This window comes from Pteropus alecto, unplaced genomic scaffold, assembly GCF_000325575.1.
Source record: "Pteropus alecto unplaced genomic scaffold, ASM32557v1 scaffold413, whole genome shotgun sequence".
In the NCBI taxonomy this organism is placed as follows: domain Eukaryota; kingdom Metazoa; phylum Chordata; class Mammalia; order Chiroptera; family Pteropodidae; genus Pteropus; species Pteropus alecto.
The window spans coordinates 2220109-2236756 of NW_006434120.1; the positions used below are offsets into that span (position 1 = coordinate 2220109).

Here is a 16648-nt window from a genome sequence, read left to right on the forward strand (position 1 = left end):
GCCCCGGGAAGGTGGGTGGAGGGCAATGCCAACATGATGAGAGTATCCCACTTAAGTGAGTGATAGTGGTTAACAGCATCTCTCGTCCGCTCAGGCCCACATCCAGCTTCTCTGATCACCTGCATCTGACGATGCTTAGATGACCCTGTACAGACATGGACCTAAACAGCAAATCTTAGAGAGCTTCTAGTCAGTGATGTTCAACTGTGGGGACAGGGCCCCTAGGGCTGTTTGAGCATCCCCAGTGAATGTGTGTGCGTAAGGAGGGGGCATATAAATATTAGAAAAAGGTTGAAGAACAGTGATCTCACCAACCACTTTCCTTATTTTACAGATAAGGAAATTGAGGCCCAGAGAGGGGAAGCTCATTTGTGTCAGGCACAGGCCTGGAACCACAGTCTCCTGACTCCCAGCCTTGGTCACCCCAATATATCCTGCCACCTCTGAGTCCTCATCATTATTGAGGTTCCTCCTTGCCTATGTGTGCGCTTCTCACTTTCTCTGAGCTCTTTCACGCTGGTTATCCTATTTTATCTTCATCAATACTCCTGTCAGAATGTGTGACTCTTATTATTGCCCTACTTTACAGTGAGGGAGATGAATTTCAGAAAGATAAAGCAGTGTTTAGCCAAGAAAAAATAAAGACTTAAGAATGAATAAGGATATTCAATATCAGAGGGCTTGGTGTCTGGAGGTGGGAACAGCCTGGCCTGAGTTTCCCCAGAGGGCAGAACTAGGGTCAGTCAGTGAAACTGCAGGGGCGAAATATGAGCGTTGTGTGGCTAGAGCACTCAGAGTCCAGATCCTTCATTTGTCAACTGGGTGATCCTGGCAAGACACTTAACTTCTCTGCACATCAGTTTTCTCAACAGTAAAAAGGATGGTCAGAAATAATGTGCCATGTCTTTGGTTTCAGTTCAACATAAGAACGAACTTTCTATCAAAAGGGACAGTCTGTAAATGAATGTGCTGCCTGCAGAGGAGTAAGCTTCTTGTCACTGGAAGCATTCAGGAGGCAATGAGAAGACCAGCAGTCAGAGGTAGTATAGGGTGGGAAACTGGACAGTTAGGAAATTTTACAATTTTCTCAATTCTGGTATTCTGTGATGTGTTCTGGGATAAACTCGGATGTTCTGTATTTTCTCTGTTCATCCTCTCTGCTGCCTGGGACCCTGTGCTCTCTGTCCAGCACATCCTTCTTTGCCCACCCATCCTTCGGTCTCAGTAAAACCTGCCTTTCTCAAGGAAGTGTTGCCTGCCCAGCCTTTTTCCTCCTGGATTGACTGTACTGCTAACTACAGTTTCATGGCTCACACAAGGACCAAGAGTGTAAGCTTTCTGATGCCCAGGCTAAGCCCCTTTTCACTAGGTTTGGTTAGCTGTTGCAAGACCAAAGTCCACCAGTAACTCTTATAACACAGCCAACCACATTGTAAAACAGTGAGATTCTCAAACAGTTGCTCTACCTGCTTCAGAGAACAAAGCTCCATGACCACTGAGTTCCAAGTTCACTACCATGTATTAGGTTCTTAACATGTGCCAAGCACAGCACATCTTGCTGGGGTGGGGGTGGGGGGTTCGAAGATACAAATACATCCCAATGACCATGCTCAAGGATCCCAGTCTAGGGGTTAAGAACAATAATCTTGACGTAAGTTGGGAAAACACAGAGCCTACTGTGGGTACCCGAAAAGGGAGCTCTTGGCCCAAGCTGGGTTCCAGGGAAGTCTTCTTGGAGGAGTTGACCCCCAGACACTCCAAATACTCCACTGCCTCCCATTCCTTATGATCAGAACTGTTTTTCCTGTGTTATATCTTGCTGGGTCAGTGAATAAATTCTTGGGACAAAGCTTTAGTTGCTGGTTTTTTATCGCACCTTGGTTTAACTTTCAGAGCTTCTGCTGAAGTGCAAGATGCCTTCATGACATACACCGTATATGACGACCTCATCACCATTAAGCTCGTCCAAGAGGCATGCAAGGTTCTGGGTGAGTATGAAAAGGGCTTGTTTTGGTTTCTTAGGGCTGCCATAGGAAAGTACAATCAATTTCCATTACGTGGAGTAGCTCTGTCCTATAAAGTCTTTGTGAACCCTGAATTAGCAAATGCTGAGCCATTACTCTTAGAGGAAATATAGAGTTAGGTTCCTGGGAACCTCTGGGCACAACGCTGTCATCAGCTTATAAATATATAACCCTGTTTTGTGTGTGTTTCTGTTTAAAGACCCCTTATATATTGTTATTCATTAACACTGGACTCACAGCCAACAGCTCATGCCTGAATGAAATTTATCTAATGTACATATTTTCTTTGTAAGGCACATCACAACCTTCTTGCACTGAAGAACACTAGACAGCACTTTAGTTTAGCACTGTGCTTGGTGGTATTTGAAAGAGCAGCATCAACAACAAAAAGTAGGAAAATGCAAAAATGTACCACTAAATAGATTGCAAAAAGGACACTTGTTTATAGCATGAGAACTGAAACAAGAACGCAGTGCATCACCTTGTTTAACCTTACCTAGAAACATATGTATTGGGCAACTCAAATTTTTCTTGCTTTGTGCATGTCCATGAATGACCATGAACTCTGTGAGTATTGATTTTGGGGTTACAAATAGATGTTAGCCAATAGGTAAATTTGCAAATACGGAATTTGAAAACAATGAGAATTGACTATACCACAAATTGGGTGGCTTAAAACAACAGAAATTTATTCTCTCATCATTCAAAGGACTAGAAGTCCAAAATCAAATTGTTGGCAGGGCTATGCTCCCCGCGGGAAGGCTCCAGGGAAGAATCTTTCCTCTTCAGGTTGTGGTGTTCCCAGTTGTTGCTGGTACAGCATAACTCCAATCTCTGTTTCTGTCTGTCTTCTTCTTGGGTGTCTATGTCTCTATGTCCAAATTTTCCTCTTCTTATAAAGCCAAAGTTATATTGAATTTAGGGCCCATTCTAATCAAGTATGACCTTGTTTTAATGTGATTACATCTACGAAGACCCGATTTCCAAATAAGGTCACATTCATAGGTTCTGGGTGGTCATGAATTTTTGAGGGGTACTGTTTAACCCATTATAGGGCTCATTGCGATCCTTTCTATTAGAGTAGCTCAAGGCTTCTTGCAGACAAAAATTATGAGCATCACTGTGTTTCATCATTTATACCACCCCCATTATGTTTGGCCTTGATGTTGGCTTTGATAGATGTTGCAATCACTTTGAAAAGGATAGTCATGATTACCTCTGGGTGTCAGGAGGCACAGCATCGAGACTTGTGTTAAGCCAACCACATTCCTGTTTATTTGGAAATGGACATGGTGTGCTTCGTAGGGAGCTGACGTCCTTTCTCCCCATCTGCTTGGCCACGGAACATCTTCTCATCTACACAGACAACAAAATGCCATTTATAGGACCATGTGTGGATGGTCCTACTTATAAGGAACATGTAATACTAGTTTGTTTTCTCCTATGGGTGTATCAGCGAAAGATGGTTTATTATATTAACTTGCCTTCTTCTTAGGCTCTGTGGGGAAGAGGAACAGGAAAAAGAGAGAATTAAGCTCTGCCTCTTTCTAGTTTAATGACTCAGGAAAGTTATTTACTCAGTCAAATTTTTTACATTGGTCAAATGAGAATAATATCTACCCTTCAGAGTTGTTTTGAAGATTAAATGAGATAATGTACATGAATATATCGAATGTGGTATCTGGTATGTAATAAGCTCTCAGAAGTATTTTCTTCCTTCCTTGTCTCTGTATTAATTTCCTAGGGCTGTCACAACCAAGTATAACTGATTAGGTGGCTTCGAACAACAGAAATTATTCTCTCACAGTTGTGGGGGCCAGAAGTTGTCAGCAGGGTTCATTTCTTCTGGAGGCTCTGAGGGGAAACCGTCCCACGACTCTCCCCTGGCTTCTGGTGGTAGCCAGCATTCCTTGGCTTATAGCTGCCTCACTCCCATCTCTGCCTCCATCTTCACATAACCTCTGTGTGCCTTCACGCAGCCTTCTTATGACGCATCATGGGATTTAGGGCCCACCATAATCCAGTATGATCTTATCTTCATTTAACTAGCTCCATCTGCAAAGACCCCATTTCCAAATAAAGTGACATTTGGATGTTCCAGGTGGACATGGATTTTGAGGGGGACACTATGCAGTATACCCTCCTTTCCTTTATCCTTTTCACCAGCCCTGAGCACACAATGAGCTGGGGCCTGGAGAGGTAGGAGGGGTGGGCAGCCTCGCTGCCCCAGGCTCCAGGGGACTGCAGCAAGAAGCAGAAGCATCTCCCTGGCACTTCCAGGCTCTTTGACAAAGATGCCTCTTTTGGTCCCAGTTAAACTTTCTTTGCACAGTCCTCACAGGCAACTTACTTTGGGTCATGGTGCGACAGCAGTTAGAGATCATTGCAGGCGGACACTGCATTGGCATCCTCGCCTGGTGCCTGAGCCCCTGGGGCAGAGTTGTTGAATGTGTGGGTGAGGACTGGGGGCTCGGGGCCTTCATATTGGTTTCTGTGCAGACCATAGAGGGTGGGGTGGTTAGGCTGTGTTTTCCAGCTGATTTTCACGATGTCTCTAAAGGACCAGTAAATTGGCCTGCTGTCCTCAGGAGCTCCACCTGAAGCCATTACAGGTTAAAGCCAGCCCAGGTACACAATAACTAGCCCACTGGGTGTGCTTGAGAACACACCAGGGCAGCTAGCTAATGCTAAGCCTGCCGGGCCAGGTGGCTTTTCCAGAATCCTGCAGGGTTGTGTAACATGTCTGTTTTGGGTAAGGCATAAAGCTTATTTCCCTTTCCTTTGAATTTCAGAAAACTGTTCTGATTAAAAAAAAAAAAATGTGCCAGAGTTGAGCCCATCCATGCACCTAGATCCAACAGAAAAGAGGCTTTTCCTTTTATTTTCACATGGCTATTTGACACCTGTGTCTCTTCTCATGTTTCTGGTCATCTCCTGGATGCAGAAAACCATCCAGGCATCTGCATCTGGGAGGAGCCCCAACTCCCAGTAAAGCCTGGAGGGGGAAATCATTGAGGCTTAGGAAGCTGGCCATGTGCGGTCATCAACAGATCTTCAGCAAGGGGCAGCCACCTGCTGCTTCTAGTTCATTAGGACACTCTGGTCTGTCTTGAAGCCACAGAGCCAAGTAGGGGCCAGAGGTGCCAACGAGGGCTGGCAGGATGATGGAGATTAGAGCTAGGAGGAATCTGGGGTACCAGTTAACGTCCAACCAGATGTGCTCCTGGTCACTCAGCACCTGGATCTCTTAATAGACCTAGACAAGGTCATGTCTGAGACCAGAACTAAGGCACAGAGAGCGAAACATTCCTTTGTTCCTACAGCTTCTGGAACTCGAGCTCCAAGAGCAGCAACATCTCTCAATGCCTTCTGAAGCCAGTGTGACCCTTAGAGGCTGGACACAGACAGTTTGCAGACAGGGCTCATATGGCCTCCAGAAAAGTCACAGGTGGGAATCCCTCTGTTCATTCACCTTCCAAAGAGCCATACAGAGAGATTTTCCAGGATAAGGGTGGGCCAGGACCTAGGGAGTATCAGTGGTACCTGCAAACCCCACCCCTTCCCTGTCCAGCCGGTTTGGGGGGCTCCAGACCCTTTTGTCACCCCTACAGCTGATGCCCGGGATGGAGGCTAGGTTCGTGTGGAGCCGAGGCTATCAAGCAGCAGGTAGAGTGGAATTTTATGCAAGAATCGGACCTCAGGGTGTGCTCTTCATAGCGCTATGCCCCCCACCCCCATCCCCATTCCATACTCAGTTGAGCCCCTAAGTAGCAGCCTTCCTGCTCCACATAGGGCGGCACCAGAGCAGTAGTACCTATCAGCCTTCAGATTTAACACCTGCCAGAGCTTTTCTGGTTTATGCTTAAACATTGCTTTTTAAACATGCAGTTCTAGATTTTGAGTGAGAGCTGCTGGCCCACAGGCAAGTCTGAATCTTTGCAGTTTATCTCCTTTCTTCCAGAGAAGTCGAAGGAGCTTCCAATTACTTTCCCTCCACAGAAAGAATAAAAATCTTTCGGTAGGAATTCTGTACTGAGAGGTGACTATTGAGACTTGACCTGAAAGGCTAAAGTTGTGACAAAGTTTAGAAAATAAATAAGCAAAAACATTTAGACTGGGAATGAAGCCCACCTTCAGTCTTTTCTTGACTTTATTTTACAAGATCCCAGGTCATGGCTACTTCACGCTGTCTCAGTTTGGTTCTGAGCCTTCTGCCAAAGGGTATCTTGTCCTCATTCTAGAATGAGCAATGCGGGTTGGATTTTGTTCTGTCATGCCAGCTGTGTGACCTTGGGCCAGTGATAGAATTTCGTTGAGAGTTGAACTCCTTCTCAAAAGGGAATAATACTTACTGCAAAGAGTCATGGGAAGGAATAAACTAAATCAGATTAACAATATGCAGATCACTTTGCAGGTGCTCAGCAAATATGAACTGAATTGTAGCTCTGAAGGGGAGGCAGGAGCATTTCTATACTTTGTACCTCTGGTTGTTGTCTCTTAAAAGTAATGAATGACAAGCTTTGCCATTTACCTTGAATGACTGCTATAAAATAATGTTCTGGGCCCTCCGAGTAGTAGTCAGCAAATCACAAGCACCCCATTGGCCAAATCTTGCCCCGTGCCTGTTTTTGTAAATAAAGTTTTATTGGAACACAGCTATGCCTATTGTCTGTGGCTGCTTTTGCACTATAATGGCAGAGCTGAGTTGTTGTGACAGAGACCATATGACTGCAAAACTGAAAATATTTACTGTCTTTCCCTTACCAAAAATGTTTTGTCGTCTCATGCTCTAGAAAAAGGACCTTAATATACAGATCTTTTTCACAATTTAAAAAAAAATCTAATCTTACTTAAGAACTATTATGCACTGAATTATGTCTTTCCCCCTCTCCCCCAAATTCATACATTGAAACCCTAACATCCAATATGATGGTGTTTGGAGATGGGGCCTTTGGGAGATACTTAGATTTAGATGTGATCGTGAGGATGGGGCCCTGGTGACAAGAATTGTTCCCTTATAGGAAGACACACCAGAGAGTGCTTGCTCTCTCCGCCCCCGCCACCCCCCACACACCCCAACCATGTGAGGACACAGTGAGAAGCCAAGGAGAGTGCTCTCATTAGAACTCAACTATGCTGGCACTTCAATCTTGAATTTCTAGTTTTTAGAATTGTGAGACAATAAGTTTTTGTTGTTAAATCACCAGTGTACAGTTTTGTTATGGCAACCTGAACAGACTTGTACAGAAAACTTTAATAAGTTTTTAGATCTCCAGAAAGAAATACTACATATGTCTAATATCATTCCCAGGCCATTTTTGTAACTACGTGATCGTGAACACTGCATAGTGTGGCAGCACCTTTAGCAGAGAGATGCCATCACATACCTGCCCTAATGCATTCATAGCTCCAAACCAACTGATGCACTGGGAGGCAGCAACGAGTTTATAGACCAGTGTGTGGGCCGACCCATATTACCTTTCTACCAAAAGCCAAAGTTTATCACTGTGATTTCTCTCTGTCTAGCTTTGAAAATCAGAGTATTTTCTTCTTGTTGTTTATCTCAATAAAATGTGTTGGCCTAATCTGAAAGGGTATATAAGTATGGTAAGTGCATTTTTCAAATAAAACGAGATTTAAAATCAGGTAAACACATGCATGGGACTTGAAATCAGGATAGTCCTGGAACTTGGGCTGTGTAGCCTCTCTCTGTCTCTGTGTCTCTGTCTCTCTTTTTCTCTGTGTCCCTCTGACTCTATCTATCACTTATCTGTCTGTCTATCTATCATCTATCTATCTATCATCTCCCTCAAGTCAGTGAGAAGAACCCTGCCAGAGGGAAGTTTGAAAGAAGGACATTAAGAGCATGTCACTGTTTAACAAAATACTCTGGTCAGTTAGGGCTAATTTCTCCCTTAGATAAAACAACAACAACGACGACAACAACAACAACAACAAACAAACTCACACTCAGTTACCACAGTCAGTGCTTTCCCTTCCAAGTGGGCTCCGGGATGCCATTTCCTACCTTTAAGCCGTTGTTGGGACTTTTCCAGACCTCTCTGCCACTGCACAGCTTTGTGCTTTCTAATTAGCATAATTCGGGCTGGGACCAGATGGCAGGTTGAGCATTGCATAAGGAATTGTTCTGTATGTGAATAAGTGCCTACTTAGTGTGTAAGTGGGTTATTAGTGATCTGAAGTGACAACATGCAACAGCCATTTGGCACAGCTGTGTCAGTCTTGACTTTGCTTGCTAAGAAACCGATAGTTAAATGCGTTTCAACAGTTAGCTATCAGCAAATGCCAACGAGCACCCACTTCTTTAAAAATAAGAGGAACAGCATAAAACTTACAAAGTCCTGAAATCAGGCATTAGAATATTTGATCAGTACTATGACCCTCTGAGGTGGGATAAGTAACCCAAGCCATGTGACCAACTGAAAATGGAAAGTTGAACTCAGGTGTTCTGACTTGGAGGCCAGTGCTAAAGCCTGGACTGGAGGAGCATCTGCCTGAGGGGCATGTGTTCTCTAGCTTTGGAATCAGACAGACCTGCGTGAGCCTCCTCATGTAGGATCTCCTAATAATGTCACCTGGGGCAAATTTCCCATTGGTAAAACAGCAATGATACCTACAGCACATAGCTCAGAGGGTTGTTCTACAGATTGTATCCAATAATTTGAGCAAAGTGCCTAACACAGTGGGTACTCATCAAAGCAGTTCCTTCACTGTGTCCATCTTCAGATTTATGCCCCTGTGCTCTGGTCCCTGGTTAGGCTGACCTCTCTGTTCCAAAGTTAGCCAGGAGGCAGGCAGCTTATCTCCCAGGCTTATCATTGCAGAGGCCCTCCCACCTGAGCTGCCTTACTCATTCCTGAGCTTTTTTCCCCTCTATGTCCTGATAAACTTGTTGCTACACCTGGAACCCAACCCTCCCAATTTAGAGTCTCTTCCTTCTTGTGACATCCATTATCAACATGGGTTGCTGTTCCTCTCCTTTTCTTAAACTTCTTTCTTCTCTTTACAAAAGATTTCCCCATCCATTATCTCAAGCCTGGCTTATGTGTGAGCATTTGAGAAGGAGAGTAGTCTAGATAAATGGCTTTTTCCAGATTTCTGAAGCTTATTCCTTTGGATACAAAAGCTTTGAAAAAAATTACCCACTTCCAATAGAAAATGTTCTAAAATGTATGGCATGCATTTCCATGACTTGTGTAAGAGCACATGCTTTTCTGGGTACCTGAAGTGGGTTACCATGAGGAATACTTCTTGTTGCCTGTACCTGGGTGATGCAAAGTGGGCAAGGGTCTTGGGAAGTTCAGCCCTGAACAGACCCGTTGTCCAGGAGGCCCAGCACAGGCAGCTGTGGCTCCGTGGCGTTCATCTGCCTGCCTGCCTGCCCTTACTCAGGGTTTAGTAGGCATCTTTTCCCCCTGCCCTAGGTAGCCCACGTCCACTGTTTCCAGTCCCTTGAGCTGTCAGCCAGCAAAAAATAGATATTTCCTAGTGACACTGAAGAGCCAACATTGTCAAATCAGGAAGTTTGAGTTTATACATCATTCCACCTGAAGAGCTTCTTAGAAGTTTCTATACCTCTCCTGGGAAGCCAAGCATAGACACTTTGTGGCAATTATTTTCCTGCCAACAAAGAAGTATCCTATTTAAACAAGCACTTTTTAATAGAATGTTTCACACATACACAAAAGTAGACAGAATTGCATATCAAAGCCCATGAATCCTTCACCCAGCTTGATAATAAAAATTATTAATATTTTACCAATCTTGTTTCATCTCTCTGGTCCCTCTACACTTTTCTGGTTTTGTTTTTGCTGGAATGTCTTAAAGAAAATCTCAGGTTCCCCCTAATTTTACTTATAAATATTTCAGTATGAGTCTCGAACAAGATAAAGATATTTAAAACAATCAGAATGCCCTTATTATACCTAACAAAATTCATAATATTACAGAGGCCCAGGATCCAGCCGTATCTCAGCTGGCTATGAATAAATGTGGCATTGTAGTCTTATTATATTAGATTTCCTAAGGTCTTTTCAGGACAATCAGCAAAAACTTTTTACTTTGACATAATTTCAAACTTACAGAGGTTTTGCAAGAATAGTACAAAGAACCCCCATATACTTCTCATCTGTATTCCCCCCAAATGTTAACATTTTACCATATTGGCTCTATCCATCTTTCTATATCTACACCTATAATATTTTTTTTCTGAATCGGTAGTATGATACAGACATGATGTCTCTTTATCCTTAAAAGTTCTCTTACATAACTACAGTACAACTATCCAGCTCAGGAAATGGACATTGGTACAGTGCTGTTATCTAATCCTTTATTGAAGTTTTTCTGATTGTCCCAGTGATATCCTTTAGAACAAAAGAAAACGTTGGATCATGTCAATTGTCATCATGTTTCTTCAGTCTTCTGTAGTCTGGAACACTTTCTGAGTCTTTCTTTGTGCTTTGTAATATTGATATCTTTGGAAAGTTCTGGTCAGCTATTTTGTAGAATGCCCCTCAAACAGAATTATGTGATATTTCCTTCTGATTCAATTCGGGTTATGTTTTTTGGGGGCAGGAAGACCACAGAAGTGATGTTGTATCCTTTTCAGTTCATTGTATCAGGAGGTATATAATGTCAATTTGTCTCCTTATTGGTGTTAACAGTTGACCTCTTGGTTAAGGTAGAATCTACCAGATTTTCCACTGTAAAGTTATTTTTTCCCCCTCTGTAATTAGTAACTTGTGAGAAGATATGTTTAAACTATGTAAATACCTTGTTGCTTCTCAAACTCCTACTTCCATAGTTCTGGTATTCACTGGTGATTCTTGTCTGACTCGGTAATTGCAATGAAGGTCAAATGGTGATTTTCTAAGTATATCATTCTTTTTACATTTATTAGTTAGATTTCTACTATAAGGAAGAATTTTCCTCTCTCCTTCATTTATTTATTTATATCAATGTGAACTCTTGATTCTTATTTTAAAAATAGGTAGAAATTCTTTACTTTCATTATTTATTTTAATACTCAAGTTCTCCAAGATTTAGCTAGTGGCAGCCTCTCTAAGCTGGCCCTGTGTCCTTTTAACATGCCTCCATCATTCTTTGGTCACTTTTTTGCTTTTTGGAATGACAAGATATTATAAACTTATCTCATCTTTTCCCCGATCCAGTCCTGAAATTTGCTATTTCTCCAAAAAACTCTCAACATACACACATGCACACACACACAAATACATACACATCTATCTATCTATCTATCTATCTATCTATCTATCTATCTATCTATCTATCTTTCTATCTCTCTCTCCATTTATCTATCTAAAACTATTATCAGCCTTGTGGTGTTATTAAGGTGGCTTTCTTAATACATGGCACAGATTTCATTCTGTTCTTCTCCTTTCCATAACTGTAACTTTATTCTCATACAATGGGAAACCTGGTTCCCATTATCCACAATACATTTACTTAATATTTACTCATATGCTTAAATCCTTGAATGTTCAGAAAGTTGTTTCAGAATTGCTAACCCTAAGCTAAGCCTGTTAGCTACAGTTAAATCTTTGTTTAAAGTTATTTTTGTCTTTAATATGAGGACAAAATGGTCAGAATACTAAGTTCAAATATTACTGGGTTAATTTTTTTCTTGGGTAATTAGATTATTCAAAACTGTTCTGTTGAAATACTGTTCTATTAATCTGTTTCTGTTTGTATTTCATCTTAGGGTTTTCCCTGTCCTAATCGATCTTATTTATTTTCTATAAGTACGTGAATCATTAATATGATATCCTAAACCAGAACCGTATGCTCAGAGCAGTGTCATTTCCTCCTCTCCACAGTCCACAGTTTTTCTAAACTTTCCACCTTATTCCCACTAATGCTTGGTAGGTAACCAATCTCAATAGTCCCTGGTTTATCCTTCTTGTGTTTAACGTTACACAAATAAGCAGAAGGATGTGTATTTCCGTATTTTTCCTTATTTGTTACACAAAAGAATACTAAGCATTCTATAGATTCTCCTCTGCATTATCAAAAAACATGTTAAGGCACCTATAACTTGTGTTTAGTCGTCTTCTGCATTTCCCTGCCATTTCCTATACACCCTTGACTCCTTGTGACTAGAGAATTCATGGAATACTAAGTTCATTGAAGTGAAACTGAATAATAACACAATATAGGTATTGGTTTTAAAAAGCGACCTTCATCCTCTGCTAGACAAACATTCTCAAACAAGAATCCTAGAAGAAGCCCCAAACCCAACACAGATGGAAAACACAACACCCAAACCCAAGATCTGTGTTCAAGGAACAGTCAGTCTGTTAGCCAGACATTCTTGTCCAGTAACGGAGCTGGGCACGCAGAAACAGAATAACCAGGGTCTGGAACAAAAAACTTCATGGATTTTTGTAGGTTTACAGATTTTTAAAAAGTCAGGCAGGTACCCTTTTTACACAAGGCCACCACTGTCACTTTTCTCGGCTTGTAGACAGCCTAGTCCTCCTGAGTTAGGTCCCTGGAGAAAGGAGGCCTCTGGGATCTGTACTTTCCTGGCAGGTAACAAGATGCACCTGCTCAGAGCTCCAGCCTCTGGGATGCACAACACAGCTGTTTTTTTTCCCCTTCAGCTTGAACAGGCTAGATTTTCTATGAAAGGAGGGGTAAAAGAAGGAGAGATAAAGGAACATTCCACATCTGTCCATGTACTTTTCAGAAGTTCTTCTTCCAGGGACTCACGAGCATTGAAAAAGATTGGTGTAGAACGAATCTTAGTTTCTGTGGGGATCAGCAGGTGGCTCTTGATTCCTATTATTGACAGGCCCACCTTCATTCAGCTAGGGATGGACCCACAACAGAGAACTCAACTGAGGATATTAACACAGATCGTTACTACCGCCCACCTACTGTCCTGAGCTTTGTCTAGATTCAGAAGACCTGGCTAACACATTGTTGGGACATATGTATAACTCATCTCTGACAAGACCAGAATAACTCAGCGGGGACTCCGTCCTGCTCAGATTACAGAATGATTATCTGTCCATCAGTTTGGCTGCGGACAATAAGCTATAAGGATTCTGCTGCTCAGACCATCTTAGGAAGCAAGTAGATGCTGGAAAGATCTCCTCTGATCCCCTGCCACCTCTGTAGGAATTCACTGTAGATTGCTCAGGTGACCTGAAAGCCCCTTGCTGTGAATTCCAGACCTGGTCAGAGCACCAAGGATTCTGATGATTGTGAGTCTGGCAGGTATCCCATCAGCCTGGGCTTTTCAGACCTTCCCGTAGTCCCCAGAACTTACCATGAGTCACCACACCATATAAATAAGAGAATGTTCTCTCACAGATGCCCCAGGCTACCAGCATAGATGGAGCCCTGTCTCCTGTGTCAATAATGAAAGCCCATAAGCAGTCCCCCCCTTAGAGAAGACACTTTGTTCCTCTGACTGCTACTCCAGAGTATGTGGGATATGGTAGAAACAGCACCAAAGTTAGAGTTAAAACAAGTGCTAGTCTGTGATTTGGGTCAATTCACGAAGATGACTCTCATCTTCAGTGGGCTCACCTGTTAAAAAGGGGACATGATAAGATTTTCTATCTTATAAGGTTTTAGCAAGCATTGAGTAAAATAACACTAATTGATGTGTGTTTTAGATATTTAAAAATATTCTTTAAAATTACTGGTTGTCTCTCCACAAAGCAAACAATGGCACACTGTCTATTCCAACAGCACAGACAGGGGCAGCAACCCCAAGAATGCTGTAAATCCACCTCCCAAAATTTATCAAGTGCTTACTCTTTATATCTAGCACAGGAAAGTTTATAACAAGGTCACTGCCCTTTAGAATTATCCTACGATTAGGAAGAAAGGAAAAATGCAGCACTTAGGAAGAGAGGATTCAGTGTGACGTGGGATATTGAGAAAAATCTTTATGGAGGATGCAAAGAGGAAACTGCACCTCCAAGGGAGACCAGGCTGTAGAAAGGAAGAGAGAGAAAAGGGAAGTCATTGCAAGCATTTGGTGTCATCTTTTGGGTAAATCAGGATAATATAAGTTTGTCGGTATTTTTTTCTAGTTGCAGGATTAGTTATTTCTCAGAGGTAATTTTTTATCCTGGTTGAAGGCCATTGTATTTAAAGATGACTAGAGGAATTAGGACAGATTGCAGAGGCCATACACCCCCATGCCAGAGTGACCCTCATTCCAGATTCAGCCATCTCAAGGATATGTAGCTCTGCAACCTCTTCTGCAGAGAAATTTCTGCAGAGAAACTTCTGCCATGAGAGTCATGGAAAAGACCGGAGCAGAGTTAGAGGGGACTCATGTTTAATGAGCACCCACCAAATGGCAGGGCTGCACTGGTTGCCTTGTGAGGTAAATGTTATCACTGTAATTTTACTGTGAGGAAAACAAAGCCTCTATTAGAGAGAAGTTTAGTAATGCATCACGCAGCCAGGTGTTGAACTCTCTGGAAATAAACGAAAACCACCCAAATGAGAACAAACACTTGCAGGTCCTTTAATTTTGGGGTCTGCTTTGGATTCCTCAGGTGTCTCCATGGAAGCCATCTTGAAACTCTTTGGAGAATACTTCTTTAAATTCTGTAAGAAGTCTGGCTATGACAGGATGTTACGAACACTGGGAGGAAATCTCACGGAGTTTATCGAAAACCTAGATGCCCTACACAGTTACCTCGCACTCTCTTATAAGGTAAGGTGCTTGAGTCTGGTCTTGGTGGCCCTGAGAGGAAGCAAATGCGTGTAGTCACTCTGAGCCATTTGGGGCCATCTCCCCACCTCCCCCAAGAGGGGGGCAGTTGCAAGGGGCCTGTGGAATCCTTGGTGCCTGATGTGAGTGGACTGAGGGGTCCCTTGGGAAAAGAAATGGAAAATGAATACCTGCTGGTCACTTTTACAAACAGGCCAACAGCAAAGAAGGGCAAACTGGAAATGCCAGCTTTGTGATGGAGGATGGCCTATTCTGATGGGGCTGGTGTGGGTTTGGAATTAAATCTGGAAGATTGATTACAGCGGAAACAAAGGCTGGGAAATAGTCAGGTTTCAGTGGATTTGCAAAATCTCTCCTCAGGTTTCCTGGCCTGGATAGAGCTGATAAACAGCTTCTGCAGCCAGATTCATTTATTCATGTATCAGAAGGAAAGACTTGACAGGGCCAAGAGCCAGAATCGGACACCATCCAACTCTGATTAACCCATGGGGTGACTGTCTGAAGTGTTAGGAAACTAATTTCCCTATTGGGATATGTCCTTCTGGAGTTCACTCTCTGGTTTTTGTTTGTTTGTTTGTTTGTAGAGATCATTGGAAATTCAAATGGTTAGATTTCTCATTCTGTTTTAGAAAAGAAAATGCTTTATTGAAAAGGTGAACTGGCATTTACAAATATTATAATAATAATTCATTATTTCAGATAAAATAATGTTTATATTTACTTTGATGGCCCTTTATAGTTTAGTAAGCTTTCTTTACCATTTCTGTATTTAATGCTCATAATCACCTTTAAAAAGATTATCATGAGGATACAATATATAATAAATGCCTCATGAACCATAGGGTACCCTTATATATGTTAAATGGGCAACTTATTACTTCCTCCAGTTTTCAGATAGGGAATAAGAGGCTTGGAAACTTTAATTGACTTCAAATAGGATGAGTAGTTGTGTCAGCTCTGTTGTTATCATGTGAATGAATTAAGAATAGAGGGAGTGCAAAGAGCCCTGGTTAGGGGGTCAGATGCTGCGACTTACTGGCTGCTGATCCCAGACGACTTATTTGCCCTCTCTGGAGTTAATTTTTTCCCTTATTTATTTAATAAATATGTATTCAGCACCTACTATGTACCAAGAACTTTCTTGGGTATTAGACACTCACAGACAGAAAAAGGAATAAATATGGGGAAAATAATCCTACCTCATAGTGATGTGCGGATTAAAAGAGATAAAATGTAAATGTCCCTAGCATTGTAATCAGTCCAGAAAAGGCATTCCATTTTTAATAACTTTCTTTCTTTTTCTTTTTTCAGTTCAATTTGGCTAGTTTTAAAATTATGATAATTTGTATGGCAATCTCCTTTCAAATTTCTTACTTAAAGCTGTGCAGTTAGGGTATAAAAAATTGTCTATAGCCATGCCACTCTGAACAAACCTGATCCCGTCTGATCTCGGAAGCTAAGCAGGATCGGGCCTGGTTAGTTGCTGGATGGGAAACCACCTAGGAAGACCAGGTGCTATAAGCATAAAATATATTAAAAAATAATAATAATAAGGGATTGTAAGCTGAGAAGTTCCTTGCAATCTGTGAGGCTAACCAAGGGTTACCTCGCCTAAAAAAAAAGAAAAGATAGAAAGAAAAAGGAAATCTAGTTAGATACTTTCAATAATCTTCCATAATATTTTTAATATCATATCTTTCATCTGAAAATTTGACTAATATTTTAAGTCAGAGTTGGAGAAGATATTAATAGTCTTCCATTCATTCATTAAATAAAAAACATTATGGAATATCTTTTACGTTCCAGATATTGTTCTTAGTATATTACTGTCACACTTATGATAAGAATGAAAGGAATTGAGATTCTGAATTCCTAAGTTCAC

General features: G+C 41.8%; 1 protein-coding gene and 1 pseudogene across 1 annotated transcript in view; both read left to right on the forward strand.

Annotated features, from left to right (window-relative positions):
• LOC102889391 (guanylate cyclase soluble subunit beta-2-like) overlaps positions 1-16648 on the forward strand; it is a 75484-nt gene that overhangs the window by 13497 nt on the left and 45339 nt on the right. Inside the window, 2 exon segments of the mRNA XM_025044786.1 lie at positions 1894-1988; positions 14588-14748. Coding sequence (XP_024900554.1) covers positions 1894-1988; positions 14588-14748 — 256 coding nt within the window.
• On the forward strand, positions 16172-16290 carry LOC112477488 (annotated as a pseudogene).